This window comes from Trifolium pratense, linkage group LG3 (genome assembly GCF_020283565.1).
Source record: "Trifolium pratense cultivar HEN17-A07 linkage group LG3, ARS_RC_1.1, whole genome shotgun sequence".
Lineage (NCBI taxonomy): Eukaryota > Viridiplantae > Streptophyta > Magnoliopsida > Fabales > Fabaceae > Trifolium > Trifolium pratense.
In genome coordinates, this window is record NC_060061.1 from 8,932,663 (window position 1) to 8,955,278 (window position 22,616).

Genomic DNA, 22,616 nt, shown 5'->3' on the forward strand with positions numbered 1-22,616 from the left:
TTAACAAAAGGATTACAATAGAAGTCGCTCGCTGTGCCCTGAAGACTTGTTCAGTGCATTCAATACTTCAGCTCCACCACCTTAAAAATTATAGTTGGCTTGCATAAGTTTGTAGTGAAAATGAAAACTTAAATTGTACAGTACGTGGCACCATTAATCCATTACCCATCATGTACGTTGAAAGATTGAATAAAGTGGATGACACATGTGATAAGAGAAGAGGATTCACAACTAAATAAACAAAGTGTGCTACAGTTGCCACCGGAAGATGCTATAAATACACATCTTCTTGACATAATATCAATATCATAAACCTGCATGCAAACCAAAACCAAAGAATATATAAGCAAGCATGGCTTTGTTTTCTCATTCACATCTTCATATTTTTTCCTTATTAATGATCCTTATTATCCACTTTGATTTCAACAACCTTGTTGTATCATCAACCACTCTAAGCATCACCACAGACAAAGAAGCCTTGATCTCATTAAAATCTCAATTAAGTAATAATGACACTTCTAGTTCTCACCCATTATCCTCTTGGAGCCATAATTCATCTCCTTGCAATTGGACTGGTGTCCTATGTGACAAGCATAACCAAAGAGTGACTGGCCTGGACCTTTCAGGCTTTGGATTCTCAGGTAACTTAAGCCCTTGTATAGGTAACTTGTCCTCTCTTCAATCCCTCCAATTGCAGGATAACCAGCTCACAGGAATCATTCCTAGCCAAATCACCAATCTATATAGTTTGAGAGTCCTAAATATGAGTTCTAACAGATTTGAAGGAATCATGATCCCTTCAAATCTTACCAATTTAGATGAGCTTCAAATTCTTGATTTGTCCTCAAACAAGATTGTAAGTAGAATTCCTGAAGACATCAGCAGCTTGAAAAAGCTGCAGGTGTTGAAACTTGGAAGGAATAGCTTCTATGGTACAATTCCACAATCTCTAGGAAATATTTCTTCTCTAAAGAATATAAGTTTCGGCACCAACTCTCTTACTGGCTGGATTCCTAGTGAATTAGGTAAGTTACATAATTTAATTGAGCTTGATCTCACTCTTAACAATCTTACTGGAATTGTTCCACCAGTAATATACAATTTATCTTCCCTTGTTAACTTGGCCTTAGCTGCAAACTCCTTTTGGGGTGAGATACCTTATGATGTTGGTCATAAACTTCCAAAACTACTAGTTTTCAATTTCTGCTTCAATAAGTTCACAGGTAGAATTCCAGGGTCTTTGCACAACCTCACAAACATTAGGGTCATTCGTATGGCCTATAACCGTTTGGAAGGAACAGTTCCACCTGGTTTAGGAAACCTTCCATTTCTTCACATGTATAATATTGGCCATAACAAGATAGTCACCTCAGGAGTCAATAGTTTGGACTTCATTACTTCATTGACAAACAGCACTCACTTGAAATTTCTAGCAATTGATGGAAATATGCTTGAAGGTGTGATTCCTGAAACCATTGGCAATCTCTCAAAGGAACTCTCAAACTTATACATGGGAGGAAATCGTTTCAATGGAAGTATACCATCATCCATTGGTCTTCTTAGCGGCTTGAAGTTGTTAAACTTAAGCCACAATTCAATCAGTGGTGAGATTCCAAAGGAGTTAGGACAGTTAGACGAACTCCAAGAGCTATATCTGGATGGAAATAAGATATCAGGAGCTATTCCAAATTCTCTTGGTAATCTTATAAAGTTAAACAAGATTGATTTGTCAAAAAATGAACTTGTGAGTAGAATACCAATCAGTTTTGGTAATTTTCAAAACCTGCTCTACATGGACTTATCAAGCAACAAACTCAATGGTAGCATACCTGTTGAAATCCTCAATCTACCAACTTTGAGCAATGTTTTGAACTTATCAAAGAATTTGTTGAGTGGATCAATACCTGAAGTTGGGAAATTGCCAACCATTGCAACTATTGACTTTTCCAACAACAGATTGTATGGAAACATTCCAAGCTCAATCAGCAGTTGTTTGAGCTTGGAGAAATTGCTTTTATCAAAGAATATACTTTCAGGTTCCATTCCAAAAGCTCTTGGAGATTTGAGAGGCTTGGAAACTTTGGACTTGTCCTCCAACCTACTCTCAGGATCCATTCCTATTGAACTTCAAAATTTGCTTGTCCTAAACCTTTTAAACCTCTCTTACAATGATTTAGAAGGAGCCATTCCTAGTGGTGGGGTTTTCCAAAATCTCTCTGATGTCCACTTAGAAGGCAATAAAAAACTATGCTTGCATGTTGCATGTGTGCCTCAATTCCATAGAAGAACACATATCAGATTTTATATCATCATAGCTGTTGTTTTAACATTGGGACTATGTCTCACAATTGGCTTGCTACTATATATGAAGTATACAATGGTTAAGGTAACAGCAACAACAGCGTCTGGACAGCTAAAGCCACAGGTATTACTTAAATATCTCATTTATTGATAACTTGATCAGTTGATAAATAATTAATACAACAGACTCTATATGAGTCTATATGCAAACAAAGATATCAAGGCTAACTTGCCTAGCTAACTCTTAACTAGCTATTATCTAACATTATCTCTCTCATAATAGGCTCTACTGATCTCTTATGACGAGCTTCGCTTGGCAACTGAGGAGTTCAGCCAAGAAAATTTAATAGGAGTTGGGAGTTTTGGATCAGTGTATAAAGGCTACCTAAGTCAGGGAAATACTGTTGCGGTGAAAGTGCTTGACACTCTAAGAACAGGTTCTTTGAAGAGTTTCTTTGCAGAGTGTGAGGCTATGAAGAATTCAAGGCACAGAAATTTGGTTAAGCTAATCACATCATGCTCTAGTGTTGACTTTAGAAACAATAGTTTTCTGGCTTTGGTGTATGAGTATTTAAGTAATGGGAGCTTGGAAGATTGGATTAAGGGGAGGAGAAATCATGCAAATGAAAATGGTTTGAACCTTATGGAGAGAGTGAATATAGCTATAGATGTTGCTTGTGCATTAGATTACCTGCACAATGATAGTGAAACTCCTATTGTGCACTGTGATTTAAAACCAAGCAACATTCTTCTGGATGAAGATATGACTGCAAAGATTGGAGATTTTGGTTTGGCTAGGTTGCTGATTCAAAGATCTACTAATCAAGTTTCCATCAGCTCCACTCATGTTCTAAGGGGTTCAATTGGTTACATACCTCCAGGTCAGTACCTTGATACCTTCCTCTTGTCAAGAATGTTTTAACTCATTCAAAGATTCAAGTATATATATTTAATACAAATATAAGTATTCTAATAAAACATTGAATATTTGATATTCTTAGTTCTATTATGATTTGTTTAACAATAAACTACTTATTTTTTCCAATGTAGAGTATGGATGGGGAGAGAAACCTTCAGCAGCGGGAGATGTATATAGTTTTGGAATAGTGTTACTAGAGCTCTTCTCTGGGAAAACTCCACAGGATGATTGCTTTACAGGAGGCCTAAGCATAACAAAATGGGTGCAATCAGCATTCGAAAACAAGACTGTACAAGTCATTGACCCTCAGCTGCTATCTCTCATTTTTCATGATGATCCTGCTAGAGAAGACACCAATCTACTAATCCATTGTGTGAATGCAATTATGGGAGTAGGCATGTCTTGCACTTTAGATAATCCAGATGACCGCATTGGCATTAGAGTTGCTGTTCGCCAACTAAAAGCTGCCAGGGACTCTCTCATGAAAAAATCTGATATTAGGAGTCCTACTAAAAGCTACTATTTGATAAATAATGCAAAAGTTGAAATTTGAGGCCAGGTGTTGAAATATATGGTAAAAATTGATATGCATTTCTACCACTATCTTTAGATAGTATGGTTAAACTGTGTTTCATACAATCAAGGCGATTTATGAGATTTTGTGTGCTCTATACAAATTTAGAAAATGTATCTTATTAAACATTTAAAATTTTAAATATTATTCTCTTGCCATTCTTACTGCGAAATTATTAATAATTCATTAGTAAATCTTACGATATATATCAGGGAATTAAGGGTCGAAAGCAGGAAACTTGAGAAAACATTCGAGAAATACATGTCATACACAATTCAAATAAGCTTAATTTACACACAATGTTATCTAACCTATACTGCAACCATTGTTGAAATTTCTGAAATATTAGAAATTCCATAGACATTATAAAAATTCAGAAGTTCATGGCTTACTTGAATTAACAATTGAATCAGTGATATAGCTAAATATAGTTTCATACATCATACAATTGAATCATCTTACCACTCAAAGGAAGTTCAGCTTAAGAAATGTGACTGACTAAGAAGCAATCCTTAAAGGCATCTAGAACTGGTTACTGATAATAAAATGTCAAGTGTGTCACTATTAGATGACTTGCATTTTGGATTTCTTGTTCTTGGTACATTTAGGCAACAATTATCACTGATATGACGTTTAGTGTCCCTGTCAACACAACTTGAGCTGGATGTAGCCTGAATCTGTACCGAAACAAGTAAGCAAATGCAATGGAATCCGCATCAAACATTTCAATTCGGTACACGTGCACGCTTTTCCATCCCCTCAGGTTGTGTAGCATTTAGATGTATTTAACAAATTTATATTTATAATTTGCACTAACCATGCTAATTATCTCATAGTGAGATTTTAACGATGACTGACACAGGAATGTTGACTATGTGACCTTGATTACCAAACAATCCAATCCTTCCATAGCTGGCAGTAGAGCTGTTGCCTGTTGCATTGAAGATCACAGATAAGACTTGTCTCTCTCCATTGGCGATAGAGAAGCGAGTTGGAGATACTTTCACTGAAACTCCATATGGAGAACTCCAACCAACACTATAAGTTTCATTTCCAGCAATGTTTTGTACTGTTCTCTGCACTACTCTAGATTGGTCCAACCTTGCTATAGTGATTGAGGGCAAGTTTAGATCAGAGCCATATACAGTCGAGTTATGAATCCAACAATTCTGACCAGTGTAGTCTACCACTGCAGAGGCTGAACCATTAATACCACATAGAAACGACATGTAATCATCATAACCTACAAAGAAAATACATGCCAAATAAACAATTAAATAAGCTTATATATATAGTTGTTGCAGTTAAATAAATTATCAAGCCCTCTTATTCTACACACAATCATTGATTAAATTTCTGAATTATTAGAACTTCCACAGACATTATAAGTATAATGATTCAGAAGTTCATTAAGTGACTTACTTGAATCAAAAAACAATCCTGGGTTTAATGCTGCCGTAGCATTTACAAAACCACTTCCCATGTCAAAGGGAGTTGCTGGAGATTTGTTTAGGTCCGGGGAGGGATATGTCCGCTGAGCCATTATTGGCTTCCCACTGTTGTCATCCAGAGATGCCATGGTGGAAAGTGAAGATCCAATGGCAGCAGGACTGAAATTGGGAAACTTTTGCTTGATTAGTGCAGCAAGACCAGCAACATGAGGTGCAGCCATGCTTGTGCCAGACATCATTGCAAAATTTTCACCTGTTGGTAGAAAATATTGATCAGATATATTCACATTTCCTAATAAAGATGTTATGTTTACTTAAAAAGACCAACGGCATGTTTAACTAGGTTACATTTTGTTTTTGAGAAGTGCCGGCAAATACTCTAACACTCTTTCTAACTCTCTTTATGTTATTGGCTGAAATTCATGCAATGAGACCGACATAAATTAGTGGAACCTTTGTGAATTTCAGCCAATAATAGATTGTTTTGCCAGCATTTCTCTTTGCTTTATAGTAAAAGTTTGTTTATGTATTTACAAACCTAGAAATTCATCTGAATCAGTGACAACAGAACTCCAAGCAGCCCATATTAAACTTCCAGGAGCTACCAGAATGGGTTTCAAAATGTCAGCTTCATGAGGAAGACTGTCTTCTGGATCTGGTCCTCTTGCAGAGTAATACATAACACTAGGGGCAACATTACTATAGCTCGCCGTTAGTCCGCCATTAATGCTAGCAAAAGCCCCAAGTTTAACAATTTTTCTGAAGTACCGTCTTTTTCTATCAAAGAATTGTAGTATTCTAGTAATATCTGTCCAGTTGAAAACAACATATACATAATGAGAACAACTAAATTGCTATATACATTTACTGTATAGTAAAATAAAAGGCAATATGAAAAATGGGACAATATAAATGTGCACCTTGGAATCAGTTGCTAATGGAATAATTATGCCGGGAATTTTCATTGGAATTGGGTTAAGTTCAAAACCGTTGACAGAAGGATTCATGGGGAAAACAACACCAGCAGCACTAAGATTCATGGCTGTTTCTAAGGCCTTGTTGATGCTGGAGAGACCGAGAACAAACCGCATTGTATAACTACACATTAGGAGGTTTCCTTGGACCAAATCTTTATTGAACTTACTTGCATCTTGACACTCACCAACATACATATCATCAGCAATTGTTGTGTCATCGTTCAAAGCATGATGTGCATGAATCAATTTGTACATTGTATTCTCAGATGTGCTAGCTGGGATAGTAATAAAAGAAACTTTTAAGAACTTGGTTATAATAAATCTCAATAGCAATACAGATAGACTAAAAAAAAAAATTTTTGAAGAAGTTTAGACTAAAAAAATTATTTGCATACATTAACAATTGACTCATTTCATCATTCATGGAGGAACTTCAACAATATATTAACAAGTGATCGTGAATAGGGAAGCATACTCAGGCTTATACACATGCAGCATTAGTCTAAATAAAGTCATGTATAGCTAACCAGGATTAGAGCAAAAGAATTTTACGTGCAAGTCCAACTCCGAGTATAGTCACATTATTTCCAAGAGATAGCGAGTTGGTATAAAGTCGATCATGAGAGGTGGCACCAATAGTAAAAATCCACGGACTAAAGGAGGACATGCTCATAGACGATGGTCCAGTATTTCCATAAGCTTGCACAACAAAGATACCAGATTTTATAGCTGACAACAATGGCATGTCTATTGGATTGAAGAAAGTTGCAATACCGGGAGGACGCATATTAGGAGTGATTGACAGGCATATTATATCAACCCTATCTTGAGCTGCCTGTAAACAATTAAATTAATCATAATATATTAAGCCTTACCAGAAATGTAAAATTGTGGATGCAGTTTAGTTAACAGATTTTGAAGGGACCACATGGAAGCAAATTATCAATACTTAACGGTTACAGTAACTCTTTGATTCAAGACTGTGCATGCCCTTAATCAAAATTACGAAAAAAATAAATATGAGCTCAAATTAACAAAAGAAAAGCAAATGCAATAGGATTGGCAAATGGTTTAAATTTAGTGTCAACAATTGGCCACAAATAAAATTATCATGTATTGCTGCCGACACATAAATGGCATGAACAACAATGAGTCACTTGTCTGTCTATCTATATATGTACCTGATCAATAGCTGCAACAACATCTGCAGCAAATCCTCCAAATCCCATGTATAGTGCCTTGTAAACAGCAATCTGCAAAAGAGTGAAATGGAACACATTCATAAATCTAAAATAAATAAAAAATCAATCATGCTGGCATAAACAGATTATAACAGGCACAACGATTATATAATAGTTGCATAAGAATTTTTTACTAAAGTTAAAGAATAATTACTGTGAGCGAGGAGCCATTCCACTAGCATTACCAAAATGATACCCAGCAACAACCACTGGAATTCCATGGTTTCCAGCTGCAATAGAAGCTGTGTTCCTGTATATTACGGATACGTCAGAATGGACATTTGATGGAAAAGCATGCCCATATAGAAGATAGGCACAATTTAAAGAATGGAGCAAGTGCCAAAATACTCACGTGCCATGGCCATCACCGTCGAAGGGAGAAGCATAGTCCTCATTTGAATCAAACATTCCTCTGGTTATAGCAGATGCTGCAAAATGACGGGCCCCAACAAGCTTCCTATTGCAAGAATCAGATGGAAAATCCGGAGTAACCTCACAGGTGCCAGAAAAACGAGCAGGAAATTTGAATGGATGTTCAGATTTATCATCAGCGAAACTTGGGTGTGTAGGATCAATGCCAGTGTCAACAAATGCAATAGTGATTCCTTCTCCAGCAGTTTCAAATCCACCGATTGAAACCAAAGCTCCCTGCTGCAGACCAAGAAACTGTGGACTGTGCGTGGTTGCAGTTCTTACAGAAAAATCCAAAACCACATTGGACACTTCTCTTCTCTTTGATAGCTTCTCTGCCTTTATAAGTGATTTCAAAATTAAGCAGTTTATCAAATCACATATGGAACCAAACCAAGCACGTATTTCTTTCACTGTGTAAGGAAAAAATCATGATACAAAATGAAAAGTAACATATATATAGAGTTTCAGATACAAAATGAAAGGCATAATTAGTTCAAGCTCATCCTAGCAAAGCAGTTCAAGCTTGTTTTATTTAATGATGACAGATTGAGTCTCTTCAATCCCATAACCATTATCTATAAACAAAAGTTTTTAAATTTTATTCATCAAGAGACAACTCTAACGATTTAAGAAGTCTAGTGTCATATTGAATTGAGTCATGTAAAATAATAAAAAAACATTTCGCACCACAAAAAAGTCCATGTGGCAAGTTTATTGTGTAATTTGAGCTCATAGGTTAATTTTAGAAATATAAAGAATGTGATAAATATAGTTATGATTAAGCATAATATTAAGGATTTGATCAAGTGGTAAAAATATTGATTTCGAATATAAGAGATTTCGAGTTTGAGTCTTGCTAACGCTCCTAAAAAAAAGTAAATGGGACCCATCACCCTAAATTCTTATTAGGAAAAAAAGAATAAAAAAATATCACTCTCCCTCTGCTCTCCCAAATATAATCAATTTGATGATCCAAAATATAATAACCATAGACACAACACGTTTGTTTGCTTTTCTTAAACGATTCTGTTATATTAGCATTTATTTTTTTCTCATTTAACCCGAATTTAAACTCAAACCAACATACTCCCTCTGGTCCTTTTTAAAAGGAACAATTTGAAAAAATCACACAGACCAAGGAATCACATTTAACATAATTATTTTCATTTAATACTCTTATAAATTTAAATTTATTCCATATATACCCTTATTTAATTACTCTTTATTCAACTAATTTACTTATTTTTAAATTCTCTCTCATAATAAATAAGGGCATAAGTGAAATTGAACATTTAAAACATTTGAAAATTGGTCAAAGTTTCTTATAAAAAGGACCAAATTTTTTGCCCTAAGTGTTCCTTATAAAAAGGACCGGAGGGAGTATTTGATAATATTGTTTTGAAAATACCTTTCAATTATCCCATTAGAAAACCCCTTCAATTAATTAAAAAAAAATAAGGGTCTCGTTAACATGTGCCCTAGGGCACATGTTAAGATATACCAAAATAGAAATTCAACATTTAATGATACAAGAAATTTAATGCGGAGAATGTTAACTTGTGCCCTTAAGGGCACATGTTAAGAAGATAAATGTGAAAAACATTTATTGAACTTGTGGTGCATTCAATTATTTAAACATTAAATTATTTGTATCATTAAATGCTATATTTCTATTTTTATGTAGCTTAACATGTGTCCTTAGGGCACAAGTTAACATGACCCAAAATTAAATGGACCTAAGGTGTTGTGCTAGCGTCTAATTCAACTTCAGCTATAGCATTCTCTTGCAGTTTTGATGAACTATATCAAAGTAGGTCAAGAAGGTAAATTGGAATTTTTCCTTTGAAAAAATGCTAAGATAACTCTTTTTTTCAACATTTTCTTCAAAACTCCCTTTCTAATTAGGGTGAAACACTGTCACACAACTTAATTTGAGACTTAAGACATTCATTAATTTTACCCATATAAAGTGAGTGTTAGTTTAAGCCGCAACATACACGATCACTTTACTTAAATAATCTACCCAGACGAAAGCCACACGTGTTATGGGAAAGATCACCAGGTCAGGCAAGTCCTCGGATTTAGTTTCTAGTTTCTCTATTTCTTTCCTTTGAATTGACTTCCCAATCACTAAAAGAAATTACGATTTTACCAAAGATAGTCAAGAATAACTTGGATTATTTAATGAACACATAACATTTATCAAATAAATTTAGGTAAGTTATGTCCTAAAATACTTTTGAAAATTTAAAAGCTGATTTGAAATGGTTTAGTTCAAAATTCAAAGTTGAAAGGGGCAGCCTATTCATCACATATTATATTCATATAACATATTTTCAATAAAAAGAAACATAGTAAACAAAAGAAACATCAAATATTTTGCTCCATGACACAGAAACTAAAGCTGCAAAACCAACATAAACAAACAAACGTGTAACGAGAAAAAAACAACTAAATCAACCATTTGTATGAAGCCCTTAGTTAAAAAGCAACTTTAGTTTAGTTGAATGCCTTGATGGTACCAAATGAAATTAAAAACAAGTAATGCAATACATAGATAAAAATCATCCATTATCTCTAACAAGAGTTGAACTCAATCCATAATCTGTCAAAAAAAAAAAGAACACATAACAAGGATCATGTCATCTATTGCTTAAGTTCAGTTTTCTTTTTCTGCCACAAGCGATCAATTCCACTGTCAGCATCTCCCTAAAAATAGAAAAAGGCAAACAATAATTACAATTACAATAATAAACAGCAAGTCCAACATATTATTATACTATAAAGATTAAATATATATTTAATCCCTCATTCCCAACTAAAAATGAACATTATTAAAGCCACGCACAAGAAACTAAAAGCATGAATGTCTGTTTCTAATGAACCAACACTGCTATAATAATTTGATAAGTTTTAGTCGATAGCGTTTTTTTACAAAAGCCCATGTTAGTTACTTTCACTCTTTACTTTCAAATATACTGCCAAGTCGAAAAACCAAGTTGGCATCAGTTGTATAAATTATTTAATCTCAAATAACCTCCTTGACAAAACAGTTAGTATCAGTTGCATAAATTAGTTATATTTTACTCAGAATTTCATCCATTCATGCTATAACATTTCTGTCAATTTTCTAAACCATTCCCACACTTCAACATCCAGTTTTGGTCTAAACAACTAAAACCAAATCATGACAAAAATTCAACACGATTATTTTATTTATATTTGGCGTAAACCGGGTATCCTTGCAACCAATAAAATGTTTTCACGAAACAGATAAAATAGCAAAGAGGAAAAACAGATTCAACCCTTTGAAAATAACCTAATTCAGATTTTCAGATTCTATACATAAGAAGTTAAATACATAATCATAAACATGTATAGTGCTTAATTAAAAAACACAAAAAATTAACAATTAAATCAACATAATCAAATAACATTTGGGAATAGTGGAATACCATACCATACTATACAAAAACCCTAATCAATTAATTCTCATAAATCAACGCAAATCAAGTAATAATAACCATGAAAATCCAAATTAATACCTGAGCGCGAGTGAAGCCACAGAGAGCAAAAGTAGAGAAGGTGCCATTGTAAATACCGCTCTCATCCAAATGACCTATGTTGATCTGAACAGAAGCATGATCCTTAGCAGTAATCAATCTGTTGGTAGCAGAACTGCAAATGAGAAAGAAAAAAAATCAACTTCCATAACCGAAACAACAAATAAACAACTAAACCCTAATTTTTCAAATCAATAAAAAAAAAAGTGATTATTGATTATCAAAAGCTTATACCACTTCCTAGGAATGTAGAGCTCGGTGATTTGTCCTTCTTCGTTCTGCATCTTGAAGTTTTTTTTGAGAAAGGAATTGAAGAAGATGCGAAAACGGTTAGGTATTAGAAGCAGAGAAGTGGCGCAGTGAAGAAAATGCAAGAGATTTATGAATCTCAAAACCCTAGAAATAATTTTGATTTTGGGTCGGGTTTTTGCTGATGGACCAGTTCATAATATGGGCTAATGTTAACTGATCTATTATTCTTCGGAGGTTTTACTTATTGCACCTCCTTTTTGCTATTACTCTCTTATGGAGTCTTGTTTTTTCTTTTTCTTAATGCTACTTTGGGAAAATTTAGTTTAAATTTTAAAAATGAAAATATTAACTTTTAGAGTTATTGAAATGACAAAGTCATCGTAAACTCACACACAGGTGAGAGAGTTGGGGTTCGATCCCCGGTCTTGACATTCGACCTAACAATTTCGACATTTTTTGTCGGTTGAACTAGGACTTATGAACTTTTTTTGTCTTTTTATTTATTGGAAATGAGACGGTTTTAAGTCTTAATTTTTATCTAGAATCACACTTTATAACTTTTTTCTCTTTTATAATATATATATAAATAAGTGGTTTCCGCGTGGATTTTTTTCCTTAACAATAATCAATTCTCTTATTATGGACTAATGTTGGTTTCCCGTGGATATTATTCTGTCAATTTTTAATATGTTTACTACTTCATTCATCTATTGGTTTTAGGTGAAATTGGACAACAAGTTTGAACTTTGAAGTACAAATTCCATGAATGAGTTTGGAAGCAGATCATGATTGGAAATTAATATTTTCTTTTTTATTTTCATTTAGAAAGAAAAATCACAATACTCATTTGAAGAATTTCACATAGAATTAGCATTATGTGTTGATTCCCATTGTTTTTTATAAACATGAACAAATAAACTATGTATGTTGGTCTGCATTTGAGACCGTGGAACACTCAATTGCTAAACCTGAAGCGGAGCATTCAAGTCAAGAATTTGCTTTGCCTTTGCGTTGAGAGGATTACCATTTACCACCATTAGGAGTGAGAATTTGTTGTCTAGGTTGATCATGAATGATCAGTCATGTTGTTCTTGGATGATCCATGTCAGGAAAGAAACAATGAACATGCTAGTTACACAATTAGTATGTTAGGAACATGTTCTTAGACATTACGTTAGTTAGATGTTGTTAGTTTTGTTAGTTAGAGCTTGCATTACGCGCGTGATAGGGGCAAGCTGACAAGCTCAAATGAGCGCAACACATAGGCGCAGAGCTGAACTAGCTTGGCCTGCCAGATATAGGTGCAGCATGAGCTTATGAGTTTGTAACTAGTTTTTGAATTTTTGAGCTATATAAGCTTGATCATTCTAAGGGAATAATATGTACACATATTGGGAAGCAGATTTCACGCTGTAATATTTCATACAGTTTTCACGCAGTTCTGAATGTGGACCGTCCGATCTGTTATGTATGGTTGTGATTGTTTTGATGGATTTTACAGCTGATTTGATCAGAACTGACTGATCAACAAGCAATGGCCGAGATTGAAACTACGTCAAAACTGTGTGGTTTTATAACTGTAGCAAATCCATATACCACATATTGTTTCTACCCAATTTACTTTCTCTTTTTTTCTTTTTTTGTTACAAAATTTACTTTCTCTCTTTCATTCATATTGAATAACACCTTGTCACCTAAGCAATTTTTATTGAGAATGCACGAGAGCTCCGTGAGAATCTTATAATGTATATAATAGAGATTACATCATGTGTCAATATATTATTAGATTTTTTTTAACAAACCAAAATGAGATATATTAACAAACAAATCTCCTTAGCACAAGATGTGCCAAGATAGACTACCAGAGTTTACAAATAGTCACAGAAGAAAATAAACAATGCCCAAGCATAATAAAAAACTAGACCACCAACTATGGTAGTTTGAGACTAAAGTAACACTCGTCGTTCAATATATTATTTAGATTCAAAGCATGTTAACAATTTGTCGACTAGTGGTATTTTTTTTTTTATGGACAACTGTCGGCTACTGTTTTATAAAAATTGGAATGCTCCCACTTCATTTCACGTTTTTTTGAGGCAACTTCCATTTCACGTTGGACAGGGTTTCAAATTTCACACTTAAGAGTTTTTTTTGTTTTTTTTTTGACGGTTCACACTTGAGAGCTGTCCTAGAAGGATTTTGATTTTTTAAAATACTAAATGAAGTGTACAATAAAAAATTTAAATTTATTATTTTAACAATAGTATTATTTATTATAATGTATATAATATTTACTATTAATTTGATAATCAATAATTAAAATTACTCATTTTAGTTTCACAAATTTTAATTAACTCGACGGAAATATTAAAATTATTAAATCAGATGTCATGAAGGAGTTCAAACATTTTTAGTTGTTTATTATTTCATGTGTCTGTCCAAAAAAATGCTCATTTTTGTCCTGAGGAGTGGACAATAGGTGTCACCGTCTAAGGTTTTTATTAGAAAGGGGCCTTTTTTTGGGTTATACCTAACCTACTTGATAGTATTATAAAAAATTGGATACTTTTAGTCCCTCAAAATAGTCACTTTAAAATGTAAATAAGGACCAAAAGTGAAAAAAAAAAATTTGAAGACCTAAACTTGAAAGATCGTGATTTTGTAGAGACTAAAAACATATTTAAAATAAAAAAAAAACAAAAAAAAATAATACGCATCAAACTTGAAAACAGAACAACACAATCCATATAAGTGTTTAAAAAATTGAGGTTTATTAAAACCTACTTGAAATCGTTAATATCACAAGAGAGCTCGAACGATTTGACAACTTTGTCAACTGAGTAAGATATGTTGAAAAACATTGATGTTGATATGATTATAAATAATTTTACATCTCAAAATACTCGAAGAAAATACTTCTTGTGAATTTTTCAATAAAAAAATGTTTTTTAATGCATTGTAAAATGAATAATTTATTTTTAGATCATGCTAAATAGTGTCTGTGTACTTTTGTTAAACATGCTAAAAAAATTAAAAATAAGGAAAATGATAAACAGTGCCTGGTTAAACATGTTAAAATAGAAATTATGTCTTGAAATGTGTGCATTCAATGCCTCAAAAGTACAAAAAGTTGTCTTTTCAATATAAATTTTATTTTTTATTTCCTTTTTAGGTATGGTTAACAAGTGCCCGGGGGCACCGTTTAGCATGACCCAAAAAAGTTATATCAAAATGATATAACTTTTTGAATAATGCTAGCAACACACTCTTTAACAAACACACTCCAACACACTCTCTTTTATTGATTGAAATTTACATGGGTCCCATAAAAAAATGTGGACCCATATAACTTTTATGGGACCCATATAAATTTTAATCAATAGAAAATAGTGTGTTAGAGTGTGTTTGTTAAAGAGTGTGTTGCTAGCACTCCTCTAACTTTTTATATTTTTAAGATATTAAATATTAATTTCAAGATAAAACTTTTTAGTATGGTTAACTAATAATGTCCTTGCAGCATTGTTTAATACTAGTATAACTTACCCGTGCAAATGCACGGGTTAATGTTCAATGAAAAATATAGATATTTTTTTGACACATGAAAAATATGGATTATTAGATTTTCAATATTTTGTAGTTTTTTTAATTATTTGTAAAATTAATTTTATATTTAATGTAATAATTTATTTAAATATGATAAATGATCCAAATTTTGGAAATTTTAAGGAGAAATGGTAGAACAGAGAGTGATACTCCACTCCCCGTTCCCAACTCACATGTTCGTATATTTGTTCTTTTATTTTCATAAAAAAATGTCATTAAGCAAAAACTAATCTAACGGTTAATATATATTAGTTCTTAATCGTCATCTCTCTCCTTTAGACATTTGTTTTCTTCTGGAGTATTTTAGCCCATGTCCCCGTGTGAAAAAATTTCACATTTGTGTAATGGACAATAGAATTATTTGTCATTTGTTTGACACAAAAAAAAATTATATCATTTTTTTTATGCATATCTCATTTGTTAATGGTGCAAATTTTAAAAAAATTATCTATTTGTTTATCTTACAGTGATGTTTGGAAAATAAAAACAAAGTAATACATGATATTATTACTTTTAATTCTTTCTTTTTTTATATATAAAATCATTGTTACTTTTCTTACTTTCAATTGATATTTATCTTATTTTTTATATAATAAAATCTACAAATGTATGTCCCACCCCGTGTAAGTTATTTTTTGCTTAATTCCTCCATGTAGATTATTTTTTTATCAATACCCCCTATTGTAATATTATGTTTGGTATAAATCACTATGTAACTTTTTTTTATTAATAAAATTAATAAAATAATAAAATAAAATAGAAAAATAATCTATGAAGTCAATTACTTCATTCCTTTTATATTTCAGACAATCACACTATTTTCTCTGTTCGATAAGTATGAAGTTTAAGAATAACTTTTTTTGTGAACAATTAAATTACTATTTTTATTTTTTTTTTATATTCCTTTTAAGGTGAGTATTTTTGTTCAGAGATTCTTAAGCCTTCAATTTTGTTTTGAAACATATTAAGCCTTCAATTTCTCAGTTCCACATTTGGCCAATTCGTTCTATATAATTTTTTTTGATAAGCAATTCGTTCTATAGTATAGTCCTTCGAGGAGTTTCTATTATTTTATCAGTATATTTGTTAAATATCACATGAAAAATTAGACAAACAAAAAAATAATGAGTAAAAAAAAGAGTACAACATTTATTAATAATAGTAAAAAAAAACATTTATAAGCATGATTTACACCAATAAAAAATAATATGAACAAAAAGTGTTTTTTAATAAGTAAACATGATTAAAAAAAATGACAATAAAATATAAAAAAAATATAAATAAATACTTAAAACTCTAACATCAGTTGATAATACCTAATCCTAATTTGAATAACGAACAATATGTTCTTCCGTATGGACCTGCTAATAAAAAATTATAGCTCAAAATTAGTATAATTATGATTAATCATAAACATCATTTAAATACAAAGCTTATATATATATATATATATATATATATATATATATATATATATATATATATATAAAATGCATATAACATCTTCGAAAATAAGAAAATAGAACAACGAAAAAGTTGAAGATTATCTCCTTGTAATCACAAAAAAGACGGGCACCTGTTGTAAAATAAGAAAAGAAAATTATCTCCTTGTAGGCACAAAAAAGGATAGCATCAAAATACAAAAATATACTATATAATATTAAACTTGAAAAAAAAAAACATGGAAAGAAGAAAATAGAACAACGAAAAAGTTGAAGGAAATGAGAGTGAAATCACCCAAAAAAAGAATAGAGATAAAAGATTGCAAAAAGTATAATTTTGAATTGCAATAGTGTGTGAAATCGGTTGCAAATCACAGCTATTTATATTAATAGAATGAAGATCGAAATTATAAATATCATTTAATAACAATTATCTAATTGACAAATTATGGGACAAAATGACTTTGTTACTAAAATATAATATAATAATAATAATGTAATAATAATAATAATGAATAAAATATCAAATAATCAAATTAGAAGTAAAAATTGACATTGTCATTAAAAAAATTGAAATGTATTCAATTGTTTCTTTTTGAATGATTATTTTTGAATTAGCATTAAATTTTGATTGAGAAAGACACCAAAAAAAAGTAAAAATTGACATTGTCATTAAAAAAATTGAAATGTATTCAATTGTTTCCTTTTGAATGATTATTTTTTAATTAGCATTAAATTTTGATTGAGAAGGACACAAAAAAAAAATTCTTATATGAGTACATACATTACATAATTTCTATTGAAGTTCTCAAAGGTTGCCACATAGGAAAACATGCTCTCACAAGTTGCCACATAGATTATGATAAATGAGAGAATACCACATATAAAAGTGATCAAGAGAGAGAAACTCCTAAACATATAAATAATAGATTTCTCTTTATTTTTTTGACGTAGCCCATAAAATATCAAGAATGCGGCCGAAAGTGAGTGGCCATTTGTTTTTTTTCTTGTTCTTCAAAATGTCAAACCAAGAAAAGTCTTGCCTCGTGAAGCATGCAATGATCCACGTGATGTTCATATGCTTTGTTGTTGATTGCATGGTATGATGCGAAGACTGAATGTGTAGGACCACATGTTTTTAACAAAGTAGCAGGGGCCACGGTCGCAGAGGGTGGTGGTCCACGGCGAGTCGGCGACAGAGACAACTGTGAAGCTCCGATACTCCAAAAATAGCAAAGTATCGTGTTCGATACGTATTCGATACCGATACTCGTTCGATACTTAGTATCGTATCGGAGAAGTATCGATAATTAATATTATTTTTAAAAATAAAATATAACCAATATTTGTTGGATATTTCTCTGGTACGCGTATCGGGCAATTAATGTTTTTTAATGATGGAAATAGGCATGACAATAAAATTCATACTCGCGGGTACTCACCCAAACCATACCCGCTTTGACGGGGAAAATCCGAGTTGACTGGGTTTGGGTTTGGGTTTTTCCCGATTTCAAAAGATGAGTTTGAGGCGGGTAATGGGTACATTGATACCTACCCCGAACCCGCCCCGCTTATACTAAAAATTAGATTTCACCTCTTTTAAATTAGAAACGCTTAAACAATCTCTTAAATTACGTTCATATATTTATTTTTTATTTTAATTTGAGTATTAAACAAACCATTTTCTCTATTTTTTTCTTTATTTAAAAAAATATTGTTGAGAGAAAATAATTTTGGACATTTAACTTTTTTTTAATAAAAAAATACTAAAATATAATCTAAATTCATGTGGAAAGAGACGTAATGGGGATACCCGAAACCCGATGGGGATACCCGATCCTCGTTTGGTATGGTTTTGTGGTTATCATTTTTATCCCCGCTCGAATTTGGGATGAGTTTGGAGAAACCCGAACTTTATGGGTTTGGGTTTGGGGAGGGCAAAATCCGTCCCCGCCCCGCCCCATTGCCATGCCTAGATGTAGAGGTGGGAACAGGCCAGGCCGGCCTACCGGGCCTTAAGGCCCAGCCTACATAGGCTCAGGCCAGGCCAGCCTATTTCTTTAAATAGAGCAGGCCAAGGCTTTTTTATAAGCCTATTTAGCTAAAAAGGCCAGGCCGCAGGCCATTAAAAAAGCCTTTGAGGCCTATTAGGCCGGCCTATTTAACTTAATATGAATGATATTTTTACTAAGATTATAATTTATATATTAAAATTTGTACTTTGGTTAAATTATAAATCTATTAACTTTTTAAGTAGTTTAAATTTATTAATCTACATTCGTTTTTAACATATATAAATGTATTATTATAAACTAGAATTAAAATATGATGACATATATAGTAAAAATTTCTAAAATATCATGTTAAATATCAAAAGGAACATTTGTTTATTCGTTCATAAGTATATTTAAAAAAAATATAATTATTTATTTAAATATGTTCATATGAAATAGGCTTTTAAACAGGCCAACAGGCCACATCAGGCTTTCAAAAGACCAGGCTCAGGCCTAAAAATTAGGCCTATGATAGGCCACAGGCCAGGCTCAGGCCGTAGATTTTTTGACAGGCCAGGCCCAGGCTTGGCAAAGCCTAGCTCGGCCTAGCCTATTCCCACCTCTACCTAGATGGAAAGACTGATACAATTGTATTTTCTTTTAAGTATTGAATGTTAGAGTATGATGTTACCAACTATGTTTTTATTAGTTTTTCTTTTTGTCATGACTTGAACTCTGGACCTACAACATTTTAACCCTTAGCTCAACTAGCTTAATCAGTTGAGCTACCCATCCTACCTCTTTTTGGATAGTCCTGTATATTCCATTTACTGTAGAAGTTCCCAAGAAATTCATTATAGGAATGTTTCCAAGAAAAATAATTTGTTCTCGGATAGTCCTACTGTTTTTCCAAATTAATTCCGCGGGTATATAGAATTCAGAGGAATATGTAAGTGATTAATATATGTAATTGTCACTTGTTTTCTTATTTTGAGTAATTTGAATGCTAATTTTTATCATTATCGATTTTAGTTATGTTTATATATTATGCATTTATATATTTAATTTTTAATTTAATTTTTACACAACGTATCCCGGACGTATCGTATCGGGAATTTTGAAAATTTTTCCGTTTCACTGTATCGGTGTCGTATCGGTATCGTGTCACGTATCAGGGCTTCACAGGGACAAAGTAATCAGTTTAAAGGGATCAAGACAAGATATCACCAAAGAAAAAAAAAGTTTTATGGTCTCGGACTTTTTCGGTACATTCCGCCTATATTTTCCTTCAAAAATCGAGTTGAGTAAATTACAAAATTTATGGGTGAACGATGTACTATTAAAAGCAAGTATTTTTTATTGGAGATTATTATTAGCTAGATTACCGACACGTATGACTTTGGCAAGCAAGGGCATCATTGTTAATCCACACGAAATGTGTTGTGTTTTTTGCTTTCGTGAGGACGAAGACATTCAACATTCATTTTTTAATTGCTCTTTTTCGACTCTAGTCAGGATGAGTATTTTTTTTTTTTGAAACAAGTCTGGATGAGTATTTATAAATGGTTGAAGGTGAAATTTATTTCTTCTGAGGAAGTTTGGATTCATTTAAATTCCTTTTGTACTCCTTATAATTTAATTTTTGCTTATAAAAAATATCAATAAATAATCTTCGGCGCAAATTTTAAAGAAATTGAAAAAGAGATTATCAAACTATAAATGAAAAAAATATAAGGATCCAAAATCGTTTAAAAATAAAAGTAGAGGGATAAAAGTACAAATATATCTAATAATAAATGTGTCTAAAAAAAAAAAAACTATATATTTAGGAATAAATTTTATTTTTAAAAGAGTGCTTATAATTAAAGTTGAATAGAGTATATCTTAAACGGTTTTACAACATAGCTGGTTTTTTAAGAAAGAGGAACAAACATATAATACTTTTTATAAACTAGATGTATCCTATCCTATAAATATAAAGGATACATCTAGTCTAGTTTATAAACTAGATGTATCCTCCTCCATCATAATTGTGAAATCTAACTTCTTAAATATTTAACTTTGTTTTTTTGGGTACAAAGCTTTAATGTTTTTATTTATTTACTTATTTTAATCTGGTTCGGGGATCTGTTCTTTCATCAAGTGATTTCAGTCTCTTCTGGATCGCGGTTACGTGAATTTGAGAAAGCTTTAATATTTTGACTACATTTTATATTTTATTTTCTTGCAAATAGTGTCTTTATTTCTCTTTCTCTCTATATTTATTTCGTTTTTTTTTTTATTATATCTTTAAGGATCAAATTGGTCCTTTTTTAAGTTTTGATTTTTTTTTTTCTTTTTCTAAGTATCAAATTAATCCTTTAACTTTATAACATACTAGTTTAAAGACATGTACATTCGCACGGTTCATTATATTATGGTAGAAAATTTATTTAGAATAAAATATTTAAAAATATGTTATATAATATTGTTAAAATATAAGCGAAACTGTTTTTGATAAAAAAATATAAGTGAAACTATTGTGCTATTTTTTGTCAAACTTATCAAATGAATAAATTTGATTATAATTATCAATGATAAATTATCCAATTTTTTATGTATTCGTCACAAATAGTAGTCCCGTATATATTTTTTAATAAAAAATTAAAAATTTGATTAGGGATATTTAGGATAATTTAGTAAATTTGATAGTAATTGACTTTTATTGTATTATTATTGTATTATATTGTTTTTTTTTATGAAAAATATTGTTTATATTTCTATTTCTATATTCCTAATTTTATGCATATTCATCTTATTTTTTCTATATTTTTTTTAATTGACTATTTTATTCTCCTTTTTATTTTAATAGATTATTGAGTTGATCGTATTAATCTGTTTTGTTGTTATTTTTATGAGTATAGATTGTTCTGTTTTGTTTCAATGTATAATCTGTTTTGTTTCTTTAATCTGTTTTGTTTTTATTTTTAAGCATATCATTTTTTTTTGTATTTATCTTATATTATTTCTATATATTTTTAAATTTTTCTAGTTAAATTACAATGAAGGATATAAAACTTGCAACATGATTAAAAATAATAAGGATAAATTAATAACTTTGGTGGTAATTGATTTTAGTGTCTCTAACAAAAATGTTTTTATGGTTGTTACCTTTCAACAATTGCTATTGCTACTGCCCACTAACAACATTTGATCATTTAGATCACTACAAAAAGCTGCAAGTAATACTCCTTTAAAAAACATTTACCAAACACAACAATTTGTCTGCATTTTAGGAAACTCTTTTCATAACCTTCAAGACATGTAATGTAAGCATTTAAGATTCTCCTAGCAAGTGTTGTTCCATTTTCGGACACAAATATAAGAAAAAATAATTGTTTATGCGGTGTTTAAGAAATTTAGTTAAGTTTAGTTAATTTTCTTGATTTAATGCAAAATATGAGTTAGGTTTACTATATTACCCTTTGAAAAGTGATTTATGCCTTGAAAATCACATAAATTTTTGAAAAGTGGAATGATTAAATAAGAGTATATTAAGAATAATAGTATTAATTAGTTTAAAAGTAGTTGATTTTTGCTTATATTTGTGTCAAAAATTTAAAGTATATTTTTTCTTATAGTTGTATTCGGATCGGGTATTAGTCAAGTATTTTTGTAACGATTACGTGAGTGCACAATGTCATACCACTTAGTAAACGACCACGTTAGTATTTGTAAACCAAATGGTCATTTAAACAAACTTAAAAAGCTAAAAGATCAGTATATTACGATATATGTTAAATTTAAACGCTTCTGAATACAACTGGCCTATTCAATGACTATAAACATTTATAGTTGGATAGACAATGAATTAATGAATTCAATTGTCACCCTAGGCAAGAGAAA

The 22,616-nt window shown here is 31.4% G+C and overlaps 3 protein-coding genes across 3 annotated transcripts; 1 reads left to right on the plus strand and 2 right to left on the minus strand.

The window, feature by feature from the left end:
* The first annotated feature begins 19 nt into the window (after positions 1-19).
* LOC123916987 (putative receptor-like protein kinase At3g47110) lies at positions 20-3,988 on the plus strand. The gene is made up of 3 exons (XM_045968589.1): positions 20-2,425; positions 2,585-3,182; positions 3,352-3,988. The coding sequence occupies exons 1-3, from the start codon at positions 353-355 to the stop codon at positions 3,771-3,773; spliced, it is 3,093 nt and encodes a 1,030-aa protein (XP_045824545.1). The 5' UTR covers positions 20-352; the 3' UTR covers positions 3,774-3,988.
* A 178-nt stretch (positions 3,989-4,166) lies between these two features.
* Positions 4,167-8,300, minus strand: LOC123914546 (subtilisin-like protease SBT2.3; the record flags this gene model as incomplete). The annotated part of the gene is given in 9 exon segments (XM_045965749.1): positions 4,167-5,037; positions 5,217-5,498; positions 5,784-6,003; positions 6,006-6,053; positions 6,166-6,497; positions 6,775-7,057; positions 7,404-7,479; positions 7,621-7,713; positions 7,816-8,300. Coding segments are annotated over 9 exon segments (2,232 nt in total), but the record flags the coding sequence as incomplete, so codon positions are not given.
* A 2,122-nt stretch (positions 8,301-10,422) lies between these two features.
* LOC123916988 (40S ribosomal protein S21-2) lies at positions 10,423-11,831 on the minus strand. The gene is made up of 3 exons (XM_045968590.1): positions 11,675-11,831; positions 11,423-11,555; positions 10,423-10,586 (listed from the first exon to the last, which is right to left on the minus strand). Exons 1-3 carry the CDS (start codon positions 11,722-11,724, stop codon positions 10,524-10,526), a joined length of 246 nt encoding a protein of 81 aa, XP_045824546.1. The 5' UTR covers positions 11,725-11,831; the 3' UTR covers positions 10,423-10,523.
* Positions 11,832-22,616: the final 10,785 nt, after the last annotated feature.